Here is a 13914-nt window from a genome sequence, read left to right on the forward strand (position 1 = left end):
TTGCCTTAAAAAAATTTCTATGTCGTCATTATCTTGTATAGTGACCCGGTTTACCACAAGTATAGCAGGAAACAAAATCTCTCTTCTTAGCAATGTTCTTAGATTTTTTGTTTTTGTTCTCATGTTCGGGTTTGAACCTTGGTTTTCACTCAATCATGTTTACCTTAATACAATTTTTTTTTACTTCATCTTTCTTAGCAGGAAACAAAATCTCTCTTCTTAGCAATGTTCTTAGATTTTTTGTTTTTGTTCTCATGTTCGGGTTTGAACCTTGGTTTTCACTCAATCATGTTTACCTTAATACCATTTTTTTTTTTACTTCATCTTTCTTATCTCGAGATCGAGCTTCCTCCTCAATTTTATGATGTTGCAGAAGTTGGTCTAAGGTAAACTCTTTATTCTTATGTTTTGATTTATTTATATAATATTTTCATGATAGAGTTTATCTACTAATGATTGCAACTACCTAGAATGATCAATTTAGGTTCATACACTCAGACTTGATCTGATTAGCCAAATTTTGCACTTCATGGACCTGAGATAGTAGTGGCTTATCATCGAAGAATTTAAAATTTATATACTTATTAACCAAAAACTTATGATTTCCTGTATCTGTCTTGTATTTGCTTTTAAGGGCTTGTCACAACTTATTCGTTGTATTGATTTTCGAGTAGAGGTTAAACAAGGTGTTTGAAAGTGCATTCAACATGTGACTATGACACAAAAAGTAATCTTGCATCTACTTTCATCTCTTTCGATCTTCAGCAATAGTTATGTCTTTATGTTCTTCTGGACATTACTCTATGAACATGTATACCACATTTTTAATTATGAGAAAGATGAACACTTTGTGTTGTCATCTTTTGAAATTTATGCCATTGAATTAAAACAAATTTGGAAACCAATTTAAGCCTTGGGCGGGCTAGAGTTTATATACTATCACGCAAATTTAGAACTACCTAGTTTTCAACATTCACAGTCATCATTTGTAAAATTATCACTTGAAAATTATTGAAAAATATACTTTACTCAATGAGTTAAGCTACTAACTTGAACCAACTGTACTCGAAAGCATGCATTACACATGTTGTCTTTCAAGCGGTAGTTACCCCCACTTAAGATTAAGAACTCGTTGCAATGAGTACTCTTTCAAGTGTTACACAAGCTTTCTCCTTCTCACGAAAATTAGATTATGCCCTGCACTGAGTGAGACCAATAACCTTGATATAGACTACCTTGAACAACCTCTTGACTAAGTTAGGCTGACCCAACTAGACACGAATTGGATATGGATCCTAAGTTCAAATATAGGTATGAATCATAGGTTCAGATACAAGTATGGATTCTAGATGCAAGCGAATCTTGGATGTAAGCAACGAAAAGATCAAAAGAGAGAAAGAGCTAGCAAGCTGTGTGTGTGTGTGTGAGAGAGAGAGAGAGAGAGGTTTATATAGGCCTCAACCCTCCTCCCCCCAACCACCATGGCCTTTTAACATGCCTAAATGGCTAACCATAGAGGGCTATAGCTAGTCATAAAGTCCCAAACGGTTAGCCCAAGGAAAGCATTGCAAAAAGATAAAAAAAAAAACCGATTGCAAAATGACCTTGCCAAGGTTAAGACTATCTTTGAGCTAGTCAACAAAGTCAACAATCAAGGTGAAGGGTGGATCCTTTGGTCTTGAACCATTATGACCATTAATGTTCATGCAAAGACTTTGAGCATGGTGCAAAGTCCAAAAAAGAATCCAAAATGGTTTAATGCAAAATCAAGGGCATTAGATCTTTAGCTGTAAATCATATTATGGCTAGCTGTTTGGCTGGCCCAACAAAGAGGGTGCTAAAAAATCACAGAAAAAGCAAAATCAGGTTCAAAATGACCTTGCCAAGGTCAAGAGTATATTGGAACTAGTCAACAATCAAAGTGAAGCAATCAAGGTGAAGGGCAGCTCTCATGGTCTTAGACTTTTATGACCATTAATGCTCATGCAAAAACGTTGGGCATGGTACAAACGAATCCAAGTCAAAGGCCAAAAAAAAATCCAACAATTTTAATGCCAAGTCAAAGTCTATTTAATGGTTGGTCAAAAATCAAAATTAAACTTGACTATTAAAACCATCTAAAGTTTCAGTTTAAATATTTACAATCTCAAGCTCAAATGCCTATAAAACAACAAAATTCCTACAACTTTCAATATGGAACTAAACAAAAAACTTAAGAATCACAAACTTAGAAAAATGAAAAAAATATGTAGGAAACTTAGAACAGTTTAGAGCAAAACCCTGTCACATTTGACCTGATTCCATGCCAAGTTTATTCAACGACAGTCAACAGCAAACTGACGTTTCCACCGTTCATGTGAAGGATGGAGAATTTCCTTTTAATAATAGGCTTCAAGTGTATGCGGATATGACCATACCAGCAGCATCCACCACCATCATAACGGCAAAGCATAACCCAAATCTCAAGGAGGCCTTTGACCTTTTCTTTTCTTTTTAAAGGCAAGCTGGGGTTAGGCAGACCCCCACCTCAAAGTAACACTAGGGTTTTGAACCTGCAACTTCCCACCACAAGGAGACCGAGACGTGCACTGACAGCATATACCAACCACGCGGGCCCCCGTTGGTACTTTTGACCTTATTTCATACCCCAAGAAAAGGAAATAGCACACGAACAAAATTAAACTTGTAAAGATTGAATTAAACCAGATCAACAATTTTAAGTGTTCATAAAGAATTCATCTCAGATAGAGGAAAGATCCTCGTAAACAGATTTGATTCCTGGTCTCTCAGTCACTGGACGGATGCATCTCGATGCTATCGCTAGCATCTCCTGCATACCTTTCCCTGCAGATGAATTCCCACTTTCTGTGACAATTGCTACATCAAAACACTCCGAACCATGTTCGTTTGCTGCTCGTGCCCGAACCCAGTCGGTGAGATCCACCCCACCCTGCTCGCTGGACACCACATCTCCTGCGCATTTTCCTGTCAAAAGCTCCAGAAGAACCACACCAAATGAGTAGACATCTGACTTAAATGAAGGCACCGGCTTCTTGGCAGCTGCCAATTCAGGAGCACGGTAACCAAGAACTCCGGCATCCAGTATCTGTTCGGCTGTGCCAGACTGAGTCATTAGACGGTGAAGACAATAATCAGCAACTCGTGCGTTCAGTTCTGGTCCTTCCAGCAAGATGTTGGTTGATTTAAGGTTGCCATGCGGAAGTGCACGGTCAAAATGTAGGTAATTCAAGCCACGAGCTACATCCACTGCAATCTTGAGCCGTTGGTTCCAAGTCAATGGTGGACCTTTTCGGGTTGGCCGGTCTACAGGGGAACAGAGAAGGAAAACATTAGACCCTAGGCAAAAAGGAACATAACAGTAGAAGAGGGTAGTCAGATATGGTATCCGACTAGTTCAATGGTCTACAGTGAACCTCGCTTATCCACCTGAATTCTGATAGTCCAGATGCATAGTAGAATCAAACAAAGGACTATATGGGAAGATAATTTCCAGGTGGAAAACAACCACATAGAAGAACTATGCTACACATTTTTTCAAAGCATATTTAGAGAAAGGATGTTGGATCATCCAAATTCACGCTGGGCACTAGAAGGCACAGGCCATACCAGCACAGACTAGAGTTTTGTCTTCAGAGGTACATTTGAAGCAAATGTTCATGTATGAATTACTGCTTCAAGAAGGCCACAGGTATGCTCCAGCAGCCGCCATCCTGGTCAGTGATCCTTTGATTCAAAATGTGTTTCAATCATCATCGGTTATGGATTATGATTGAGTTCACTCATCAGTGCATAGATCATACTGGACAGGCCACAAAGATGGTAGAATCTACCATCTGCAAGTGGTTGGTGGTCGCATTCAAATCATAGTAGGGTCCACATGCATTAGGAACAGTGGAAAAAATATGCAGCACTTAAAGGAAACTATCTGCAGGTTACACCTTACAATAGCAAAAGGATAGGGAAAAAGTAAGCTAAGTTCAAATTTGAGCTTACCATAGAGAAAACTTGCAAGGCTCCCAGGAACTACGTAGTCAGAAAGAATAAGCTTCTCATGCTGGCTTGGGCCCCAATAATACCCCCTCAATCCCACAACATTCGGGTGCCTGATATTACTGAACTTCTTTGCCTCTTTTGCAAACTCCTTCCTTGGTTTTGCAACCCCTTCTCTTAACCACTTCACAGTCAAGAACACCCCATTGTCCAAAGCAGCTCGATATGATGTTCCATGACTGCTCCTCCCCAACACTTCCGCTGGTGCCCTTGACAATTCTTCTGGTGTAAAGGTCAAGGAATCATCCAAAAAGTGCAGCTCTCCAGCAAGCCTATCCGGGGAATGCACTTTCAACTGCCCCATATGTTCCGGAGTGGATGAACCACCTGAACCTGGTGACCAAGATAACTGACTGTTCTTTGAAGGTGAATAAAAGCCCACAACATCACCACCACTGACGCCAGAATTTTTCTCATCAGGACTCATGACACCAGGATAAGGTGAACCCTTTCTGCTTCTAGAGGCAATAAGTTCTTCAGCAGATACGACCAAAGCAGCAGAACCAGTAACACCTGAACCCCAAACAACTTTGCTTTCGGCACTATGTTTTGTCTTTGAGATCCTTTTGTAATGTATGAAAATTGCCAGAAGGATTATGATGGTGAATGCAACCACACAAGCTATGATCACCACAGCTTTTGTAATAGCAGTAATTGGTTTGTGGTGACTTCCACCAGGGACAGAATTAGGTCCAGATGTGGAATAAGGAAACATCAGATTTTCATTGCCAGGATGAAACGAAGAATCAGGAAATTTCCTAAGGTTCACTGGAATCAGGCCTGTGAAATCATTGTAAGAAACATTGAAGCTCAGGAGAGAATGTGGAAAGGACCCTGGCAAAGGGCCAGTAAATTGGTTAGAAGACATATCAAGAGAAACAAGTGAAACAAGCTTGGTTATAGAAGCAGGCAAGTTTCCAGAAAATTTGTTTCCAGCAATGTCAAGTAATTTCAGGTTGGTTAAGACATCAATTTGAGAGGGAAGGGCACCACTCAGACGATTCATGGATAGGTCAAGGACTTGAAGATGAGTATTGTTCATTGACAAGGGTCTGAAGGGGATATCCCCAATGAAGAAATTGTTGTAAAGATGAAGCTCTTGTAATGTGGGTGAAGCTAACAAGTCATAAAGAAGGGGACCATCAAAACGGTTATTGCTAAGATCTAAAATGCTGAGCTTAGGAAACTGTGTAAGAACAGATGGAAGTGATCCAGTCAGCAAATTATGTGAAACATTCAGATAATTCAGCCGCAAGAATTGAGAAGTTGACTCCGGAAAAGGTCCAGTCAGCTGATTCTCACTTAGGTCAACAAATTCCAGATTGTTTCCCCATTTTACAGTAACAGATAAATTTCCAGTAAATTGGTTATTTGACAGATCCAGAGTGGTGCAGATTCCAGTCAGCAGTGGGAGTTCACCAGAAATGACATTTGATGACAGGTTAATAACTTGTAGAGTTGTTGAAGTGATCATGCTTATTGGACCTAAAACACATGAGATCATACAATCACAAATAATGAGAACATCGGTATACAAATACCAAACAGTCAATGATTATAATTCGCAAGAAATAACAAATACAATGTCATCCTGAAAAGAAACTAACAATTGAACAAGTAATCTTCATAGTTAACAAACAGCTAATAATCACGATTAGATAGAAAACACAAACTGAAAAACAAAAGCAATAAACCAAATGTGAACAACCAAGAATATATCCAAAGACACTTTTGTGGTAGAATCTTGTAAAAGGTTGAACCAAAATACCAGATAACATTTCTGATACCTACGGGGTAAAGTCCAGGCTTCTAGGACTACAAAAGAAGATACTATGAAGAATTTTTTTGTTCACTGGGGTATTTACAACATCTCTTTATCTGTGGGAGGGGGAAGGAGCATCAAAGGAATTACAAAAGTGAAAAAAAGGCAAAAGGACCACCCAACTACTCCATTTTCACTCCTGTTCCATATTCCTCTTTATGTTAGTTATATTGGAGTTTCATTAAATGGCTGTATCCCCACATACACAGCCTCCCAAGAATATTTCCAAGAGTTAAGGACATCTCTTAACATTGTGCTGGTGCAACAGATACCCGATTTTGACTCCCGCTCCATATCACCTTTGCAGAAGCTTTTGCAACTTCAAATGAAACCTTCTCTAACACCATTCATTGTCAAATATTGCAAAGATCAAATTCTCCAGCACAAACAGTGAAGTGGTAGAGAATTTTTAGATGAAATTAGAACACTCGGTTTCCTCCCTAGATGCACAAGACTAATATATTTTTCGGTAAAATGTAGAAAGGCCCCTTAATTAATATACCACAGCAGGGTGATATACAAGATTGCACAAACTATCGTGGTATAAAACTCATGAGTCATACTATGAAACTTTGGGAGAGGGTGATTGAGTCTAGGTTGAAGAAGGTTGTCATGATATCGGAGAATCAATTTGGTTTTATGCCTGAAAGATCAACTATGGAAGCTATACATCTTCTTAGACAACTTATTGAGAGAAATAGAGAGAGGAACAAAGATTTGCATATGGTTTTTATTGATTTGGAGAAGGCATACGATAGAGTACCTAGGGATGTTCTCTGGTGGACAATGATGAAGAAAGGTGTTTCTCTCAAGTACATTAATATAATTAAAGATATGTATGAAGGAGTAGTAACCAATGTACGCACTTGTGGAGGGGTGACAACCAATTTTCCTACAACGGTTGGGTTACATCAAAGATCTGCTTTAAGCCCTTTCCTATTTGCTATAGTGATGGATGAGCTTACGAGATCAATTCAAGAAAATGTGTCGTGGTGTATGTTGTTTGCTGATGATATTGTTTTGATTGATGAGTCTAGAACTGGGGTTAATGCTAAGTTAGAATTATGGAGACAGACGGTTTTAAGTTGAGTAAGAGTAAGACAGAATACATGGAATGTCGGTTTAGTAAGCAACGAAGTAGTGATAGGAGTGTAGTGAAGCTTGGTGAGCAAAAAATACCGGTGGAAGATTGTTTCAAATATTTGAGATCTATCATTCAAAAGTATGGAGAAATTGATGGAGATGTAAATCATAGGATAAAGGTTGGGTGGATGAAATGGAAAAGTGCAACTGGAGTGTTGTGCGATCGTAGAATGCCATTGCGGTTGAAGGAAAAGTTTTATAGGACGACTATTAGGCCCGCTTTACTATATGGTACGAAATGTTGGGCTGCCAAGAGTCGTCATATTCAAAAAATGAGTGTAGCTAAGATGCGTATGCTGAGATGAATGTGTGGAAATACAATAAAAGATAAGATTCAGAACGAGGAGATACGTAAGAAGGTAGGCGTTGCACCCATTGAAAATAAGATGAGAGAGAATCGTTTACGGTGGTTTGGACATATTCGGCGAAGGCCTAATGATGCTCCAATTAGAAGGATGAGAAATGGGAAAATATATTAGTTAAAAGAGGTTGGGGTAGGCCTAGGAAGACATGGATGGAGGTGATAGGAAAGGATATAAATGCTTTGAACCTCACCGAGGACATGGCATTGGATAGAAATGATTGAAGGAGAAGGATTCATGTGGAAGACCCTGAATGATTTTCTTTTTTTGGTTCATATCACCGACCCCAATTGTTTTGGGATGAAGCCGTAGTTGTTGTTGTTGTTGTAAGGTGAAGCAGGAACTTGATGATATATGGATCATTCTGTAGGGAAAAGAATGACACCATGTTTATGTTTTGTTCCAGAATGAATTTGAAAAATCAAAAAAGTATTGTTGGTTACAGTCTTGTCTGTTAGTGAGCATAGCACAAGGTGAAAATGGTGGCCGAGGAGTACTAAGCATTTTGTTGGCATGAAATCTATATAACATGGGTACTTCAAAATGTGCAGTGTACCCATATCAAGGCTGGCATTGGGTACTTCAGGAAGCTTCCACATATATGCGTACTATATATATAGGATAACATTTGGTAATGGTGTCATGACATCATATCACCTTCAAAAATCATAGGTGCAAGTTGTTTTGACCCGATCAGACCTCATAGATGTGTTCAGCATGTTCCAAAATCTAGGGATCAGCTCTTTAATGATGAAAAAACATGATTTATGAGTCAAGAAGAAAATCATTGTGGGATGATTTTTAAGCCTTATAGAAACATGCCTACATGTTATAATTGGATGATCCAAGAACCTATTCCCACTAAGAAAAACACGTAGATCACATCCTATGTCACATAGGTACAGGTGCAGGTGTGGGTGTGACAACAATTTCAAAAAAATTGGGTGTGGAGGTGTGGATATGTATATACAGCATAGTCACTTGTATTGGTCAAGATAATTTCTCACCGAGAGTTTTTGTTGGAGATATTTTCAAAAAGCAGATCTTCTAGGAAAAATATTGAAAGTTTATATATATATAGTAATAAGAAATGTAAAAAGTAACAGGTTTTGTATTATTTATCTTGCAAAAATATAAAGAAAGGAGTTTTAAAAGTTTTTAAAATACCAAAGAAACAAAAAAGAAAAAAGAAAATTTGATCTTAAAATATATAAGATAAGAATCTTTTTAAAAATGTCACAAGAGTATCATGATATTTTCATTTTAGCAATATTTTGAAAACATCAACGATATTCTGTCGATATTATTGGCCTACCTTAAAATGGTGATAATATATATATATATATATATGTGTGTGTGTGTGTGTGTGTGTGTGTGTGTGTGTACGTTATGTACATAATATAGATAAAACAGGACTTGGTTAACAAAGTTCAGTTTCAGACAGAAATGAACACCGGTGCAGTTGACCACAGCCTAACATTGCAGAAGCCATGTCCAAGTGCCACACCCGCATGCTGCCCTTTTAGAAGTGTCCATGTAGAAAGTTAGTTTCATGTCAAACAATAATAAAAAGAAAAAAGAAAGAGATGTTTGCACCTCATGGCGCCATGACCAATATAAATTAATTTATATATATAGTCTTTAGCATGGTTGTCAGTTGACGAAGCGGGAGCGGGAAGCGATACGGGAAGCGGGAGCGGGAAGCGAAGCACTTTCAAAACTTTAGGAAGCGGGGAAGTGTGGGACCACTTAGGACCGATTCGGGAAGTGTCTCGGAAGCAACCTAGGAAGCGTCTCGGAAGCGACCTAGGAAGCGTCTCGGAAGCGAGGGGGAAGCGAAAAAAATAAAAATAAAAAATACAAAAAAATTGGAAAAAACAAACAAACAGGGGAAGCGTGGGGGGAAGCGAGGGGGAAGCGTGATGGGAAGCGCACTTCCCATTAAAGGGAAGCGCGCTTCCCAAAAAAGGGGGACACTTCCCCCCACGCTTCGGAAGCGCGACGTTTCACGCTTCCGAAGCGCGCTTCGGGGAAGTGCGCTTCCCCTTTTAGCTAGGCGCTTCCGGTAACCCTGGTCTTTAGTACATGCACCATACTGTATCAATGAGTCGAAACTCAGGTGCAACTTGTTTCTACTCAATCTGAGACAGCAGATGTGATCTACATGTTTTATTTAATGAGGAATGACTGTAATTTTTGGTTAAAAAAATATTTTTTCGAAAAAAACATGATGCAACGGGTGATCCCTACTAAATAAAACATTTAGATCACATATGAGCCAAAACAAGTCACATCTATAAGCTTCCACTCATTGATATTGTATGGATGTGCATTCCAAAGATTTATCATATCTGTGCGTGTGGGATAGAAGATGGTACCCTCATGGATAAGAACCCCCTAGTTGCAACTCACAGTGGGAGGTTGTTTTGACCAAATCTAAACACATGGATGTGTTCAGCATGTTCAAAATAGTAAGAATGGACTCTTGGATCATATTTTTTCAACGAAAAAATATGATTTTATGGGGGTTGAAAACTTGAAAACTTGGTACATTGTATGCCATTGATTTTTCAACCCCTGCAAACTCTTACCTACACATTGGAATAACATGATCCTCTCTCTCTCTCTCTCTCTCTCTCTCTCTCTCTCTCTATATATATATATATATATATATATATATATAAAGAGAAAGTGTAGTGGCGTTCGCAACCGCTGCTAAAGACCCTTTTTTTCAGAATGCACACGTCTGACCCTTTTGGGTTATATGTGTGGGGTTATATGTGTGTGTGTGTGTGTTTAGCTCAACGAAAAAATCAACTGTATATATTGCACGAAAAGCTTGATTAAATAAAATCAAGAATTCTTGATTCAATCCAAAGTATGGTTTTTAGTAAATAAGCAATGATAAACACATCTACAGGTTTGGGTTAAGCAAAAACTTGGCGCAAATATGTTTTTTAAAGAGGTCTGGGACGGTCTGGGAGACAAATGCTCTGGAAGATGCACATTACTCTCTCTCTATATATATATGTGTGTGTACCCACACCCTCGTGAAAATGATGGACCATTCCACCTGTACCCATGTCATACAACATGTTGGTACCCATTTGAATGTGATGTACTCTGAATTTCTCTCTCAACTGCCATTTTACCCGCAAAATAACAACAGAGCAGAGGTATTGCAGCATCTGAACCAAGACTTTGGACCCGACCATTAACAATCAATGAAAAAACAAAAAGAGTAACCATGCAAAATATGGCAACCCATTAAGGGAGAAAATAAAAAAGAAATGTTTCAACTGTTGAAACAAATTCTACATGAAAAAGAATGACAAGTACCTGACAGATTATTGCCACTCAGGTCCACTTCAGTTAACACCAAAGAATCACCTCTCAGAAGCCCACTTGGTACAAATCCATAGAAACCATTGTTGCTAAGTCTCAGAACCTCAAGAGCATATGCAAATTGAAATGCTGGAAGCTCCCCTGAGAGCTGATTATCACTGAGATCCAAAACCTTTAATTCTCCCATAAGTAGTAAATCGCCTGGCTTAATCAGTGAGCCAGTAATGTTATTTTTTCTAAGGTTCAGGTACTGAAGTGAACCTGATATACTAGACAGAAACCCTTTCCGGGAGCTTGAACTTGAGAGCAAATTGTCACTTAGGTCAACATATGTAGCACTGGACAGAAGGAAAAAATCCTCATTGATTACACTGCTGAGCTGATTCTGATGCAAGTCAATCATTTTTAGATTCTGAAGGCGATTCAAGCCAGCAGGAATATTCTGAGTAAATTTATTACATGAGAGATTCAGAGAGACCAACTGAATCAACTTAGTGAGATCAACAGGCAGCACACCAGACAAAGAGTTACGACTCAAATCCATGGACTGGATGGACGTTAACCCACTAATAGAGTCAGGAATTGGTCCAGAGAAACTGTTACCAGATAAAGAGAGGTTTTTTAAGCTATGCAAGTGTCCTATCTCTGAAGGTAAGGATCCTGAGAAGAGGTTGTTTGAGAGATCCAAGTATTGGAGCTTACGGAGGCTTCCAATGCTTGGGGAAAGTTCTCCAGTGATTGAATTATTTGAGAGAGACAAAGTAATCAGCAGTGTAAGGTTTGCAAATAAACCTAAATCAGAATTTGCAGATAGGTTCAAATTGTTGAGCACAATACCTGCAACACTGTTCCCGCTACAGATAATACCATACCAGGAAGAAGGGCATCCATTAAAATCAATTGACTCCTCATTCCATGAGTTAAAGATGGAAGCAGATGGGTCACTCTTTATTTCTTTCTTAAACTGGAGGAGTGAGAGAATGTCCTGTGACGGAAGTTGCGCCAAAGCAGAGAGATAAGGGAGACAGAGAAAAACCAGGAGTATCATCTTTACAGTGGATGGTGAAACTGCAGACAAGATGCAAAACCCAAATTGCTTTCGGGATTTCAACCACATCTGTGAATGCAAAGGAACAGTGTACGAACTCCCAAGAATGCTACTGCTTCAAGCATTCAAAAGGCCATTTTGAAGGAAGCAGTGCAATTCTTCAGACTTTATGACTTGCAGGGTAATTGAAACGTACACTTGGTAGAAACAGTATCCTCACTGACTGTCCAACCGTTCAAAGTTATGAATCATCGTTAGCTTAAAAGCAGATTTTCCCTACAGAATATGACTTTTTTCTTGCTCAAAGGCAGTACATTATCAAAAACTTTATGGGATTGTGTCGACCTACCAAGCTGGATCCCATAGCTGGTTGTAAAATCACACCAAGGTTACCATACACAGGTTCGACCCAGCTAAGAGCTCGAGTTATAGCGATAAGATCTACCAGAAACTAGCTTCCCTCCGCCCTTCGCAGGGTAATTCTGGGCAAAGAAAACAATAAGATGTCATTAAACGACTGTTCAAGCAATAGAACATCGAAATTTACTTTATATATTTCTTTACCAACTTCCACAAACACAATACAACAGAGAAATGACACTAAGATTCAGAGAAACAATCTCATTATCCCTACTTCACAAAATGAATCGCCTAAAAGGGTTTTTAGAAATGGATGCAACCAACTTTAACTTCCCACTCTACTTCTGTAGCTTTCATTAAAAGACTAACTACCACCAACTTTGTCGTTATCAGTCATTTTTTCCTTTGTAGGTAGCGCACTTATTCCATCCATTTACTACATCATTGCCAAACGCTTGAAACCAAGGTAAAATCATAATTTTTTACGGTTATCCGCTTCTATGATCGACCTCTTTTCCTACTGAAGCACTTTGCGTCAACTCTACGGAAGCGAAAATCGCCCACCTGAAGACCCTCAGAGAAAGGGAAGGACGCCCATTCATTACTCGAGGTTTAACGTAACATTAATACGAGAAAAAGAAAATAGCATATTTATTATGGGAAGAACCTTCCACCTTTAATAGATATTCAATATTCACTAATTTACTATGTAGAAAAGTTACTTCTAACCATAAAAAATAAAAAATGCAGAGTTACTAACTTTTGGTCTTCATTTTCCCTCAAACCCCAACTCCACTTTTAGCACCTCTTTCCAAAAGTTATTTGGAAGCCATTTTTGCCAAGAAAATTTACTGAATTTTTTCTTTTTAAATGAAGGTAAAAAGGGTAAAAGGTAAGGAAAAATAACTCCAAAAAACTAAGGAAAACGAGAGACAATGGACGTCATTAAACCACCTTCAATGGAGGAATCGGAAAAAGAAGCTTCAAGAATCGACTACTTTACACCGACGAGTTATATCCAGGAAACTGACGATTTTGACACCCGAAAATCGGGAGGAAAAAATCGCCCTCTTCTGCCTTTCAACAGCCGATTCATGTGAAAAGATCGGAGACGTTTTGACCGAGTTTAAGCGATCAATAACCTTCTCCTAGTTTTCATTCCGCGCGTGCCGCGATTAATTGGATCTAACTCGAACTTACCAACTCTATCTAACCTTCACGCAGACGCCAGCTCGAAAAAGGTCGGCGATCTTTTCAGTAGAGAGATCTGAGCTCTCACTACAACTTCAGCACGAGAAAAACGAAAACCATAGGACTTCGCACAGCCCTTTCTGGCAGCACGACTCGAGAGATTCACCCTCTCTGAACCCAACGATTATCCAGACACTAGAATAAAGAAGAAGAGTAGGAAACGGATTGCGCTTCTCCTCAACCGGCGGTTTTGACTCCGATTTCGTCCCACATTGCCCAGAAGCAACTTCGTCTCTAAAGAAAATCGTCCGGAACTTCACAGCAGACGCAGGAAAAGCTGTTTACCTCAAAGATCTTCCAATTCGCTTAAACGTCGACCGATCGCTACTCCAAATGCTTCGGGCGCAGCTTAAAGATGAGCGATCGTGCACGAAAGAGATGTCCGGGAGCTCGAAACGAACTCAAGAAACTCAAAAACCGCAGAATCCGCTGATCTTCGACCAACTAGAAGCTCAGTAAACTGAAGAAAACAGAATCGTTCAGAGAAACGGCAACTCCTCTCATCTGTACCG

General features: G+C 39.2%; 1 protein-coding gene across 1 annotated transcript; it reads right to left on the reverse strand.

The window, feature by feature from the left end:
• Positions 1-2689: 2689 nt before the first annotated feature.
• Positions 2690-11833, reverse strand: GHR1 (Leucine-rich receptor-like protein kinase family protein). Its single transcript, XM_089995362.1, has 3 exons — positions 10708-11833; positions 4015-5556; positions 2690-3324 (listed from the first exon to the last, which is right to left on the reverse strand). The coding sequence occupies exons 1-3, from the start codon at positions 11789-11791 to the stop codon at positions 2741-2743; spliced, it is 3210 nt and encodes a 1069-aa protein (XP_089851488.1). The 5' UTR covers positions 11792-11833; the 3' UTR covers positions 2690-2740.
• Positions 11834-13914: the final 2081 nt, after the last annotated feature.

The sequence above is a fragment of the Nuphar pumila genome, chromosome 2 (genome assembly GCF_984573655.1).
Source record: "Nuphar pumila chromosome 2, dmNupPumi1.hap1.1, whole genome shotgun sequence".
NCBI classification, from domain to species: Eukaryota; Viridiplantae; Streptophyta; class Magnoliopsida; order Nymphaeales; family Nymphaeaceae; genus Nuphar; species Nuphar pumila.